The sequence below is a fragment of the Balaenoptera acutorostrata genome, chromosome 7 (genome assembly GCF_949987535.1).
Source record: "Balaenoptera acutorostrata chromosome 7, mBalAcu1.1, whole genome shotgun sequence".
In the NCBI taxonomy this organism is placed as follows: domain Eukaryota; kingdom Metazoa; phylum Chordata; class Mammalia; order Artiodactyla; family Balaenopteridae; genus Balaenoptera; species Balaenoptera acutorostrata.
The window spans coordinates 27,539,952-27,555,069 of record NC_080070.1 but is presented as its reverse complement, the minus strand read 5'-3'; the positions used below and the strand labels follow the sequence as shown (position 1 = coordinate 27,555,069).

The window sequence follows — 15,118 nt, the reverse complement described above, 5'->3', positions numbered from 1 at the left end:
CATACCAGCTTTTGCTCCAGAGTCCTGCAGTGGCTAACAATGCAGCCCCTGAGCAGAGACTACCTGGATTCAAGTGCTGACCGGCATTTAATAATTGTATGCATTTAGTCAAGTCAGCTTATCAGTGAAACCTCAGTTTTCTTATCAGGAAGATGGGTTGTTTTGAAACTAAAATACACGTTAAGTGCTTACTTAGTATGGTACTTAGTGTGTAGACAGTCCTAAATATCTGCTATATTGACACACTTGCTTTGATTCTTCACCCCAAATCATGCCTCAGCTCAACATAGGGCAAATAAATCAAACAGCTGAAATGTGTACATTTATTTATTCTTCACTAATATTGAACTAGGCAGATCTGTATCTCTCAGTCTTCAGCAAATAACATACATAAATCTTTACATATATACAAATATACAGAAGCATTTGTATAAAACTGAATTTCATGATTTTAAATTTGACAAATATCATCAGGTAAAAAGCAGACTATCATATTGAGTTAATTTCTCATTCAATGTTCAGTATATACTTATACTGAAATATAAGTATATTTTACATAAGACCCTAACAAAAAGGGTAACATACATAAGTCGCTAACATTGCAGATCTGACCACTTGATTAGGTTGAGTAGGAATGGAATAACTTCTAATATCATGTAGAGAAACAAGCAATCAAAGCACATATTTCAGGTCTGAAAAAATGGATTTATCCTCAATTAGTCAAAATCAGCACCCAAAGAAAGCAATTCTGCTACTTCCACTTAAAGCAAATCACTCTTTTCAAGCACACTGTAGCTCACTCAGACAAGCATTTCTTCAAGGAGTACTTGTTCAAGCAGATCCCTTTGCATAAAAACAAAACAGATCAAATCCTTGCACCCAGTAAGAGTGGAAGATTTAAGGTAAGGACATTTCCTAATCCCATATACATGCTAAAGTCATCCAAATTGCTGATATAAAAATCAGGACAGAAAAAGAAGCTCAAGCAGGCATGATGGATGGCAGAGAAGTCAGTGGCTGACACATGGAAAAACCAATAGGGAGAGTGATTTTTAGGGTAGGGTAACAAAATAGCTTCTCTGAAAGGAGGAGAGTAAAGAGTAAATGAAAACACAGTCCTTATTTATTCGATGTCTCTCTTTTATATCCCTCACAGCCATCATACTGAATATTTTGAGCAACAGGAACATTTTTAACTTATAAGAGGGTATTAAGATAACACATGCCTATTTGTCAAAAAATTTTTAAATACTGGTTAAAATGGAAAATAAACTACAGAGCTAAAATCTCTTATGTCTTTTATAGCAATCTCATAGAAAATAGTAATGTTTTCCAAAATTATAGCATTTTACATATGCTAAGTTGAATGTCAAAATTAGATAAGATCTTCTGCAACTGTGGTGTCAAAAATCTGATAGCAAATTTGCTGCTCCGCTCCACTTGTGACATTATACGACTTGATGAAGCATTCCAACCATGGATATGCATCTACAAATCAAAAAAAGAAATGCTATTTAACCATTAAAACTAAACAAATAACTCTGAAATATGTATCTAAGCATAATGCTTAGCTAGTAAGATTAGTATATTTAATTTAGCTTGAAAAATAAATAAATACACTCACCACATTTACCATTATCTGCTCTTCCAAACACACACTGGATTCATGTTATTGTTTTGTAGCAATTCTGACTAATTAGAATTTTTCCCAACAACAGGAAAGTCATTAAATGTGGGGTTTTTCAAAATATTTGATAGCAAAGGTAGTAATCTACGTCATTCCCAACTTTTATTCCTTTTTTTTCTGCTGATCACTTACTGATCTCCCCTGTTTTGTTTTTCTTGGTTGACTGCAAAGAAACCAGCTCACCCCTACATCTGTCTAGTTGAAATTCCCATCAGGTACCAGGTATTGTGTCCAAGCAATGTTGGCAGCCATAGATACCATTTCCCAAGCTTTGGTCACGACCACAGTAAATCTGTTTATAACTTCTAGAACAGTTTGTTAATATTTCTTGAAGTTTGAATTTGAAAGACATTTAATATAGTCCTCACTACTGGCAAGGGTCAAGCAAGACAGGCACTCTCCTACACTGCTGGTAGAACCATAAATAGGTAAAATGCTCTTGAAAAGCAATCTGGCAGTATGTATCAAAAGCCTATCAGGCCTATGCTTTTTGATATGGCAGTTTTATTTGCAGAAATTTATCCAAAAGAATCCAAGCAGCCAACAAAAATAAAAGGTGACATCAAATAAAAGTATGTAAGTTAGACTTAGTTATGGATGTACAAAAACTATCTTTTTGGAATTGTTATAGAATGCAAAGACTGACCAGGGGAAAATAAAACCTGACTTAAAATAACCTATAAACGTTAAACTGACAACAGCTAGATCTGCAGGTGGTAAAATTTGTTACTGATGAAAAACTGTTAGAAGTCAAATTGTCTTAAAATGACTTAGATCTGCAAGTTTCAATGCAAAGAGAAATAATGGCCACAAAAGGAAAAATCAGTGGCAGTAGGTGTAATCAATACAATTTGACCTGAAGACTGGTTGATGAATCAAATGTTACACAGAAAACAACTAAAGCTGACAAAAATATTTAGTAAAATAAAAACTTGTAAAATCTGAAACTAGTTAATATTGAATAGACAATTCAATTCAATTCAATTTAATTCAATTGAATTAAACAGGCTAAATGAGTTTGTTGTAGGAAATGTTTCTTGTCAAAATTTCATCCTTGTTGGTTTAATTTCAACTGTTTGTATGCATAAGCATCATATCAAATGTGCTTGTGATCAAAATTGCCTCCCCCTTGTTATATCAATATTTCAAAATATTTTAAAAAACTTTTTTCATTTCAGGAATTATGATTCATACCTATTTTATCCCTGCCACTATCTTCATCAATAGGTTCATACAGTATAATCAATCACTACTTAGTAATTTATTTGGATTCAGATTTCAAAGTTTTTAATACCTCTAAAAGTCCATAGCTTAGCCATATGCTAGGTATTATTTCAAGAAAAAGAATGAATGGATTGTTAAATATTACTGCCTACCAATTTTTACTCCTGGAGGACAAAACATATCCATGATCATATCCATACTTTGCTGAAGGCCATCATTCATTAGGACTTCTGATGCTGGAATCTGGAAAAATTTTTCCTTAAGCGAAATATGAAGAAATAAGGAAATGATCTTTATCTTCTTCAGAAGTTATAATTAATACAAAATTATTTGAATATTATCTAATTAAAATAATCTAGACTATTCACACTATATCGTAGAATTCATAAACTAGAGTGCTAGTCTAAACTCTAAAATCTGATTTACTACTTTAATCTAAAAACAGCTATGATACATATATATAAAATCAAGTTAAACCACTCTGACTTAATGATAAGAATAATGATTAGAATACAGTGAGGCTTACTATTCTCTTGGTAGCATATGTATTGAGCACCTACAATGTCTAAGTATTAAGTTTAAAAGACTTTAATATATAGTATATATTTATTTGTTTAAATTTTTTTTCTCCTCTCCTATTTATAAGTTCCAGGAGAGAAAGGAATTTGCTTGTTTCACTCATTGCTATATCCCCATCACAAAGAGTAGCACTTGGCATACAGTAAGTGCTCATTAAATACTTATTTAATAAATGGATAAATAATTTATTTAGGCAGGAGAAAAAGTGTCCTCAACCTTACCCCAGAGTTTTTCCAGTGTGTGTAGTAAAAAATTTAACCTCATTGGCCTTTGCCCTCGGTTTCTGAGAGGTAACCTCTAAGCCCCTGGAATGCCATGCCTCATAGGAGTGTTCTTTTTTGCCTGGAGACCCTGGGTCACTCTAACATTGTGATTTAGGGTGGGGAGTTTGGAGCATGTGGTTTTAACTTGACCACTGGAGGGGCTGAAGATTGAGATCAGTCACATGGGCAGCCAACCATGACTACTTGATGAAGCTCCAAAAAAAACTCTGGACACGAAGGCTCAGTTGCACTTCCCTGGTTGGCAATACCTCACGTGTACTGTTACATACCATTTCCAGGAAAGTAACACTGTCCACTACTCCATGGGAAGAGAACAAACGGAAGCTCCATGTTAGAAACTTTCCTGGACTCTGCCCTATGTACCTCTTCCCTTGAGGATTTTAACCTATATCCTTTAGCTGTAATAAATTGTTAACAGTGAGCATATTAGCTTTCAATAAGTTCTGTGAGTCTTTCTAGTGAATTATCAAAACTAAGGGTGCTCTCGGGGACCTCTGAACTTTCAACTGGTGTCAGAAGTAAGGGTGGTCTTGGGAACCTCCAAACTTGGCACTATCAGAAATGAAGGTGGTCTTGTGGACAGCTACCTAGCTTCACACATAACAACTATCTCCCTATCAAAGTAATTTCATTCTCTCTAATATGAAATGTGGAGGCTTAAAAAGCCCAGTGAAATGCTAATAGATAATGCCTGAGGGTGTGACCATACCTCTGCCTTTGGCTCCTGGAGTAGAACTTCCTCAATTTTTCATTATTCACATATTAAGATTTACAGTGTCAAATCAAAAGAGAGAGAAATACATAGACAATTTAAGATTTATGTGCTTGTCTTTTATTTATTCTTCCGAGTTGCCTTAAATCTTCTCAGTAACAAAGTAGGCATGAATAAATATATTAAAATTTTAAAAAGTACTAGTTTTTAATCAGAAGTATCTTCACTACCTCTATTACTTACAGAATCCATGAGGTAAGCTTCCAATACTCCTGTTCCATCGTCAAGAGTAAATGTCATCACAAACACATGTTGGAGAGGTACAATACCCAGTACTAATGAAGGAAAAAAGTTGAAACCATATGAATCTCCTATGCCTTAATCAAAGTAAAGAAAAAATTGTTTTATGATATTAGATACCTGTTAGTCTTATTTACTAAAATAACTCAAGAGATTAAAAAAACTTATCCCTTTTTGTTCTCTAATACCAATATATTAAGCTCATTTTAGAAGGGTAATTTTGGAACATTACACTACACCTGTATAGGGATAATGACTCATGAGCAGTAGTCTCTTTTTTAAATTAAATATTAATACAGCATTATCTTTAAAATGAGTTGATCTTGATAGAAAACATAAAAAACATAAAAACCAACTCATGAAAGGCAATTCAGAAACAGCATACAGTTCAATAGTTAGGATTTTTTAACATGTCTCTCTCCTTTGTATTTTAAGCATAGGGATCAATTATTTTTTAAGAGCTATCATCTGGTTGAATGATGTGAGAATCTGAGATTTCATAATTTGGTAAGATGAGGAAAAAGGAAGAAATTAAAGAGATGCTAAATCATATGAAAATTTATAGCTTAAAATGAACATCTTACTTTGTGTCTGGAAATGGAAGACATTCGATATGCTTATATAATGGAATATCGTCTTCCATTTGTGGAATCCATATTCAGCAATAAAGGGAGCAAGTAAAACAAATAAATTAGGGCATACAGACATGAGAGAAATTGCTAATACTGAGGAATTGATTTTTAAGATTCAGAAGTTCTCGATAGGCATAAACTGTGAGCTAAAACCAAGAAGGATGAACATAAAACCTACCCCGAGGGACCATACAAGCAAACAAAAAACTATATTTAGTATAGGATGAGGAGACCAAGCTTGAAACACATAGTAAGAAGCTCATGCAAAAGTAACCTGGAATTTCACTGGACCACAAACAAAATATGAGTTAGCAGTAATATATAGCCGGATTAAAAGAGGAAGAAAACAAAACCAAGTATACAAATAAATATCTACACAATAAAATTTTCAGGCAAGTAGCAGCAGTATCCAATCTTAGGTAAATAAAGGTTTTCTTCATATTTTGAATTGGCCAACACCTGCAGCTCTGTTTCTAGCTTTGAGTACCAAACTTTGAGAAGAGCACTGGTAAAATGGAATGTTTACTGAGGAGGAGAAATAAAATAGTAAGGAATGTGGGAAAGTACCAAAGGAAGTGAGGGTACCTGCTTGGAGAAATAAAGACTCAATGAAGACTTGACAGATTATCTTCAAATGTACAGTTTGTTGATTTTATAGAAGAGGGAACAGATGTACTTTAATTCTAGTACACAGAATGTGGCCCATGTTAAAATTATAGGTAAGCAGATTTTGCCTCACTGTTAAGTACTGCACCTAAAAAGTAAGATATGTTACCTTGCAATGGAACGAGTCCCCAGTCACTGAAGAGTTTTAAGCCAAGGCTGGATAACCACAGTTAATAACGTGATATAAAAAGATTCTTGTTGTTCCAGCTAAAGACTTGTATTGGGTAAAAAGTTGTAATAGCTATCTCTACAACTCTTTTCAATCCCAAGATACTATAAACTGGAGAGATTTTTCACAAGTTGTATTTATGATTACTAAATTATTGAAAATTAAAATGTAATAATTGAAAAACATTGGCAGATGCTTAAAAGTAAGTTTTCAATTATTTTAAACATTTATACTTTTATTATGACCACTATGAATGGTTTTGCTTAAGGACAATTAAACTTTAGTTCAGCCTTTGCTCTGGTTTTACAATATCCACAAATATTGAAATATTCTCAGTGAGATCACCTTATACAAAGACAGTTACAATGACAGGACACAGAAACTTAGCTAACCTTCTGCCACAGAAGAAGGAATCCATGATGTTTTATCAACCAGGGAATTTAGATTCTGTATTGGTCTCAAACTAGAACACTGTTTACATCTGAAATTAATAAAAGAAAAAAATGATTTATTATAAGTAATTATTACAACTCATTTAATTATTATAACATTTTTGCCATTCAAGCATGCAGTTTAAAAAGTATATTATTAAACAAAAGAGCACTGCACTTCCTGTATTGTAATGTGCATATTACAAACAGAATTATTAAAAAAAATAAGCTTCTTACAATAGAAGCAATCTAAAAAGATAGTACAGTTCAGAATAAACAACTCTAAGTTGACAATGAGAGAGGTTCCAGGTGCAGATTGTTAATTAATTTGGCTAATTTCCTTACCTGGTAAAACAAAAAGTCTGAAGAGACAAACTCTAAGGACTCTTTCATTTTATGGCTCTGTGAACAATATGGAATAGCCAAGGTCTTAATTTTATAAATACAGCAACAGGAAAAAATTATTCTAAGGAAGTCAGTACTAGCATATATTTAGAGGATCACAGTTTATGATGCCTAGTACTATAGTTATCCTTTGTATACAAATCAATCTAAAATTACATAATACACTAAAATTGCCTATTATCTAGTATAGGTATTTTGCTTTACTTACATACAAACATTTTAAGTACAAGCAATTTACTTTTTACTATATGTATTAATGTTTAGGAGATGTTGATGAGAAAATATGCTTGGATAAAAATATAAAAATCAACATTCAAAAGGTTCATGCAGATTCCTTTTCATTTGCAATCTGGGGGAAAACAGAGGGTAACTATATTAAATGTTATCCCCTTCCACTCTTTAAATACATAAAAGTTTTTTCTTTAACAGAAAAAGGTAATTGAATGACGAGTATTAGTTTCTTAAAAAAAAAAACGGCTGTGATATTAAACTTTAGACATTGATAAAGCAAGTATACAAATTAAAAATTAAGTGTACAAATTAAAAATTAAGAGTAATAAGCATAAATTAGAGAATTCATTACTTCCGAAGTAATAAAAGAGGAAAAAGGAGAAAAATGAGAACATTTTAATAAATTAATCCAATAGAAGACTGGAAAAAAAAATAAAGTAATAACAGAAAAAAGGGTGGGAAGAGAAACAATAATAATATAAGTGGAAAACAACAAGAAGTACAGTATAGAAATAAAACCTAAATGTTTCAGTAATTAACATATTTTAAACTCATCTATTAAAAAACAACTAAAATCTACTGATAAGTATTTATTTATGAGACCTACTAAAATATAACAACAAAGAAACATAAAAGCAACGGGATGAGAATAAGATACACCATGCAATTACCAATCAAAAAAACTCTGATATAGTAATAAGAAAACGAGAAAAAAATAAACCTTACAGCAAAAAATCACGATGAAAGATGAAGTCATTACATAAGGATATACAGTACAATGAATTCACCAGAAGATGAAATACTGAACCTGATTGAGCAAGCAAAAAGGACTCAAAACATATAAAGCACACATTGACAGAATAATAGGTCACAAACCTACAATCACAGAGGACGTTTAGCACAGTCTCTAAGAAGTGATTAGACAGATAAAATTACAAAGGAAAGATAAGTTTTGGATACGATTACAAGCTTGTCTAATGGACATAACTAAACACTATTAAACACTAAACACAACTGTTAAAGAATACACCTTCTTTTTAAAATCTATGTAATATGTACAAATTATGAACAAACACATTCTAGGATAAAGCAAAACTAAACAAATCTCAAAGAATCATTATGAAATGCATCACACCACTTGGTTAAAAAGTAATCTAACTAAAATACAAACAAAAGCATAGCACCTAAAATGAGTGTGTGGAAAAATTTAAAATACACAGTGAAATAATTCATGGGCCAAAGAAATAATAGGAATTGCATAACACTTAGAAGTGACCAGAAAAACACTACGTATCAAATCTTTGGTTAAAGCTATGTCTATTTTCTCAGGAGGTATATTACAGACTTAAATACAAATATTTAAAAACATATTAAAAAATAATGAATTAAGTGAGGTAAGCATTCAATTAAAAACATTACAAAAAAGAAATACCAAGGAAACCTATAGAAAGTAAAGGAAGAAAATAAAGTTAAGAACAATAATAAAAAAATAGAGAGCATCAACAAAAACAAAAGCTAGTTGCTTTGGCAAAAAAGTCCAAGGGAAAAAAAGGAGCAAATAACATGAAGTGGATTCAAGAACAGATGAAGAGGAGATTTAAAAATCATCAGAAAGTACTATGAATTATTTTATCTCAATAAATTTAAATTTAAAAGATAAATGAAATACTTCTCTAGAAAACTTTCATTAATAAAATAGATTCAAGAAGAAACAAATCCTTAAAATTTGTGTAACTAGTAAGAAACTGAAGCATTAGTTTCTGTTCCATTAAAAAAGCATCAGATCCAGAAATCTAAGTAAAGTTTTGCAAAAACTTTGCCTTGTCAAACATTTTGGTAAATATGACTATATTAATATTTGAAAAATCTGTAAAACAAAAGGAAGCATAGAGTTAAAAAGTACAGGACAGACTAGAAGTTTGATGAAATGCACATAACTGACAAATGTTTAGTATCTCTCATATAGAAAGAATTTTTACAATCACGTAAACACACATAAGAACCAAAACAGAGACCAGTAATTGAATAGAAAAATGTGAATATGGAATTCACAGAAGAGAAAACCTAAATAGCCAATAAACATGAGACTTGTTTAAACTCCCTAGTCATCTAGGAAATGCAAACAAAAACAACATAGATACTATTTGATGCTCATCAGTCTAACAAAATTACAAGGTAGACTAATACCAAGAGCTAACCGTGGAAGAGAACCCGGGGTAAACAAATTTTTACACACTGCTGATTGGACCATAAAATGTTACAATCATTAGAAAAACAATTTGGTATTTTCCAATAAAGCAGAAAATATTCTATAATCCAAGGTTTCTCAAAGCAGAGCACTTCCAGGGTGATTGTTTGATCAAGTGGAAACAGAGATTCTATCTATACTGCCTCCTTCCAAACCTAGACATCTGTTTCTAGCTCCTACTGTATTCTGATATCTTCCAGTTTCTCAGTGGCAACTCATTTATAACTTTGTGGCACAGAAATTCTGGAATTCAATCACTTAACTTTTGCTAGGATACAGCTCTGAACTTTCTCTGTAACTAATACCTAAATTGTTATGAAAGAAAGCAAATGAATATTAGCCTTTGGGACAGCCTTAAACCTAGCACACTGTAGGCACTCAATATATACGGTATCCGAAGAATAGATATATACCAAAAAATCTAGTACCTATAAATTGGTACTAAATAAGTATCCACTGAATATATAGTAACAAGTGGAATAAAATAATAAATAAAATTTAAAATTCCCAGAATTCCCATTATTGAAAACATACCCATAGTGATGTATTTTTCCTTGTATAAGGAATGGTGCTGAAAGGTCGAGGACTTCCAGGTCTTCATGGCCAGATCTCACAGGAATTACACTATGAAACTTGTTTGAGAGTTTGCAGATTTCATTAAGTGTACCTCCTATTAAAACAGAACAAGTAAACCCTTCAAGTAGTACAAATATAAAGTAAGCAAACTGGAGTACCTATTAAGTAACACATGAGCAACAGTAAAGGACTAAAGGGATTGACAGAAAAAGACAACAAATACCATGAATTTAAGAGATTTAATGCACTTATACATTTATTGTTAAAAATAATAATTTGTAAGCTTAGGATCCTATTCATTGATTAAAGAAACCACTGAGCAAAAATGCTGAGATTTTAGCAAAATATAAGGTTTGTGAAGTATGAACCGTCTTTTAAAATTTATACAAATTGCTCTTTATGCCAGGAATACTTCAGTTCAAATGATCTAAAAAGAACAAAGTTGAGAGTCAAAATATGACAGGATTCCCATTATTAAATTTGCTATTTACTACTAATGTCTAGGCAAATTTAGTCTTGAGTTTGAAATAAATCTTTTCAGTTTAACACTGAATTTAAATATAGATGCAAACAGTTTATGTAATAGGAATTCCTGTAGAGTGTTTATTCATTTTTCCTATGAAAACCATCACACTTACCCTAATGCTACGACAGGGTGGGTATTAAAACCATCATGTTGGCTGAGAAGAAAGCGTATGCTCAACGGTGCACCATTATTAAAAGGCAGCATTCTCTCTGATTACTCAAACCTACCGGTACCGTTTCTGGTGTACTTTTCACTTAGATTGATAATTCTTCCTCTCCAGGGAAAGAGAATATGATTTATAAAAATACTTCTGAGTATTTCCTAAAATTTGTGTAAAATTTGTAATGTTAAAATTCAATTGTGAGGGGGAAGCATTTCTGGCATAGCAGAGTAAGAACGTACAAAAATACACTTCTCCATAATAGCAAAAACAACTTTGGCAAAAATTGTCAAATTCAACTTTTTCAGAACTCTAGAAATTAACCAAAGGCTTGCAACAATCCAAGGAGTGTTTATTCAAAAAAAGTGGATAAATCTTATAAGAACAGCAAGTTTCATGGCGTTTTAACTTGCCCAGCTCCTATACCTCTTCCCTCAGCTCTGTGATAGCTAGAAACCACAGGTTTGCCATGTCATCCTACAGTTAGATCTTAGCCTATGCTTAGAGTTATAATACTCAGAAATATGATAAAATAAAAATAGCTTACATTTTGATGAAACCCTTTTAAAGTGCTTTCACATACACTTTCATTTGACTTTATTAAAAGGCTCTGTAAGGCAAACTGTTACTACTTTGGATGTACTTATATATTCAATAAATATTTACTGAGAGCCAGTTACATGCCAGGTTTACTACTCTAGGTGCTGAAGATACATAGATTAAAAGAACATGTATTCTGACCTTGGGGAACTTACATTCTAATAAAGAAACAAATCTATAAACAGACAGATAAAACACAAATATAATATAAGAAGTGCTCTACTAGAAGTTCATACAGTTTGCAGTAAGAACCACTCAAATCTGCCTGATAAATCAGAAAAGGGCTTGATGCATGTAGGTGTTCGTTAAATATTTTATATGAATTGCTGAATAAAGGGAATTATTGAGTTTACTTCTGAAGACGTATTAGAGCAGAATTTCTCAGAACAGTGATGGAATGGCAAAAAGGCACAGAGGAATATACTAGGTGTAGGAATTATCACCAGTTCAATATGGCTAGAGGGTGGGATGGGAATTGCGATAGGAGGTGAGGCTGAAAGTTTGAGGGTTGACTGGTAATTAAAGACAGGATCAGGAACTAAGGGGACTTCTTTATTCAAGCTTCCTTTGGACGGTCAAGGCCAACTTGGCTTCAGCATAGAATTCTGTGGGAGGCAGAAAAGCACAGAAGGACCTGAAGGCATACTTGACATCCTCTTAGTTGGCCCAACAAGGACAGTTCTAATAAAGCCTGATAGGATCACAGCTTTATTTTATTTTTAGGCCATATAAATAGATTTACTCCATATGTATGTGTGTGTGTGTCTGTGTCCTTCTGTTTTTACATCTATCTCCTGGTACAGATTAAAATACTGCTAATGGAATAAGATGTCACATTTCACTCATCAAAATGGACAAATTTTTTAAAGCTCTAGTATATTATGAGGAGGGTAGGTGAACAGATAATCTCACATGCTGCTAAAGCATGTGCACATTATGATAACTTTACTGGAAAGTAACTGGGCAATATTCACTTAATTCCTTGTGCCCAATTACACTTCAGGGGGGAGATAAAGTTCATCACAGAGTTGCTATGTAAAAAACTGGAAGCAATTCAGTTTCACCACCCACTACCTGTACTAGGAAAGACATTTATCTCCTCTGTGGTTCAGTTTTTTCTCATGTATAAAAAACAGCTTATAATAGTACCAACTTCACAGGATTGTCGTGATGATAAAATTAATTAAAATAGTTTCTGGTATGCTATAAATGTGTTAAAACAAGTGATGTTCATAAAAATAATATCAATGTTTATATACATGTGTATTCGCATATATACATTATTTTTCTAAAACGATTATGTGTTAGTTTTATAGACAGAAAAATGCCAGGAATAAAAATGATCATAATCCATTGTAATAAAGATCACTTCATTCACAAAATGAAAGATTTCTCTAATGCATATTAAAGATGATGGTCCCCTTTTATTATGGATTATTAGATAAATAGTAGATAAAAATAAGACAAAAGTATAATATGTCAGGTTATCTTTACTTGATTTAGCTATCAATAGATGACTTTCATTCTATTTTTATGAAACAAGAGTGACATCCAGAGGCCAAGATAACAGCAACTAAACATAACAAGCAGCTTCTTGATTATTATTCAGCTCAGCAATCACCTTGGGTCACATTAAGATGACATGTAGGAATCCAACAAGATGGACAAATGCAAACACTTGAGTTTAATGTGTAATTTCAAAATGTCATTCAGATAAATTTATACATATATGTGTATATGTATATATTTGAATCTAGTTGCTATATATATTACATTATTTGAAGTTTAAATTAACAATATTTTGACTTTATATGTCCCAGGTTGCCCCTAAAATATACTTAACAATAATCAATCAGAGAAACACATAAACAAAAGCTGTAGTCTAATAGAACAGCAACTTAAATATCATACCTTCTATCAAAATTAGACAGTCATTTGAAAGTGGGAGAATACCATTATTTTTCACAAAATGAACAGCTACTTTTCGTTCTCCTTGATCTTTAGTGGTCCAGATTTTTGAATCATATAATGATGTATTTTGTAGTTTGCTATCTGGGGTTTTGGTTGCACCCTCTTGCAAAATTATATCCAAATCACCCTCATGTGGAACTTCTTGCCTAAAATCATTGACAACGAAATAATACAAAAACAATTGGTATAAGCTTGGAAATTCAAATTTAACAAACTATCCAATAAAAAAATTGTTTATATGCTTATGAACCAGCTACTTATTTTAAAACATGGAGATAATTCACTCTGCAGATTACATGACTCATTCAATAGAAAGATATTTGATGACATTTTATGGCTAATTAGATCCATATCATAATTACATTAACCACCAGCAATTTCCTTGCCTGGTTTTGTGACACCATTATTTCTAGCACCAAACTGTTCTCCTCTGTAAGGAATGCTAAACTTCCCAGCAGGAGCCCCGTCTTCACTCCAGCTAAATATCCACTTACCACTTAAGTAATATCACTTTCATAGGGTACCTACTTTACAAACCAATATTCCATTTGATTCCTTTTAATCTAGAATATAATTTTCAAAAGTCATATGGTAAAATATGATACAGTAGAAATTGCATAATCTAGAATCAAAAGGTCTGTTTCCTTGTCTTGGTTCTGTCACCAATCAGCTGTGTAAATTTAGGTGAAACCTCTTAACATTTCTAAGATGATTTCCCTATTTGTTTAAAATATTATCACAGAGGGTGGTTTTGTTTGGCAAAGCTACATGATTTTTACAGAATTTTACGAACTATAATTTGATAATACTTCAAGAACTATCCAAAATCTGTACTTATATTTTAATTCCAACTACCATTTCAAGCCCAAATGGGTAGAAGACGGTCCCCTGTTTTATATAAGGAGATCTGATGATCAAAAATCTCCACAAACAGTATTATACTTAGATTGTGGAGGGGAAAATATATGTACATTAGTGTACACAGCACACACACAATGTACACACACATAAATATAATGGAGATGTATATACATGTTCATATTACATATATAGAGGGAAGATAGTCAAATTGTATAAAAAAGAGGAAGAGGGATTAAAAATAATTTTCAGAATATGTCTTGAGTTAGTAAGTACATACTCATTCTAATGTCTTATAAATTTATTTACTTATTTATAAAATAATTGATGGTTAGCATAAAGCTTTTGAGGAACTGAGAAATCCTTAATTACCAACAAAAGTTCAAATTATGTTCACTATATGGTAGTTATAAAGCAGGACAGGAATATTTCCAACAAGGCTTTCTCTTAACACTTAATTAGGAATTTCAACTAACCAGAAATCTTTTCTATTTAAGGATTTTAGCTAATAATGGTTTACTTTCAAGATTTTTTTGTGACAAATGAGAAAGTCCCCCCAAATATTTTCTTCTTTTTTTTTATTATTATATTTATTTATTTATTGGAGTATAATTGCTTTACAAAGTTGTGTTAGTTTCTGCCGCACAGCGAAGTGAATCAGCCATACCCATACACACAGCCCCTCCCACCTGGACCTCCCCTCGGCCCCGGCCCACCCAACTAGGCCATCACAGAGAACCCAGCTGAGCTCCCTGTGCTATACAGCTTTTCACAGTTATTATTTGTTTGCATTTATCAGAGCTACTAAATTGAATTTCAGATCTGAAAACAGCAGCTACTTTTAATTATTATTACTAAG

The 15,118-nt window shown here is 32.2% G+C and overlaps 1 protein-coding gene across 6 annotated transcripts in view; it reads right to left on the bottom strand.

Moving 5' to 3' along the window:
* Nucleotides 1–309: 309 nt before the first annotated feature.
* Nucleotides 310–15,118, bottom strand: part of POT1 (protection of telomeres 1) — an 80,447-nt gene continuing 65,638 nt past the window's right edge. For 4 of the 6 annotated variants that reach the window (XM_057550337.1, XM_057550338.1, XM_007177214.2 and 1 more), the window contains 6 exons: nucleotides 13,342–13,547; nucleotides 10,103–10,238; nucleotides 6,646–6,734; nucleotides 4,730–4,821; nucleotides 3,064–3,169; nucleotides 310–1,488 (listed from right to left, as the gene is read on the bottom strand). In XM_057550337.1, the coding sequence (XP_057406320.1) occupies nucleotides 1,376–1,488; nucleotides 3,064–3,169; nucleotides 4,730–4,821; nucleotides 6,646–6,734; nucleotides 10,103–10,238; nucleotides 13,342–13,547 (742 nt within the window). In that variant the 3' untranslated portion in view covers nucleotides 310–1,375. The remainder of the gene's footprint in view (nucleotides 1,489–3,063; nucleotides 3,170–4,729; nucleotides 4,822–6,645; nucleotides 6,735–10,102; nucleotides 10,239–13,341; nucleotides 13,548–15,118) is intronic. The other 2 variants (XM_057550339.1, XM_057550340.1) reach the window with 2 other exon arrangements.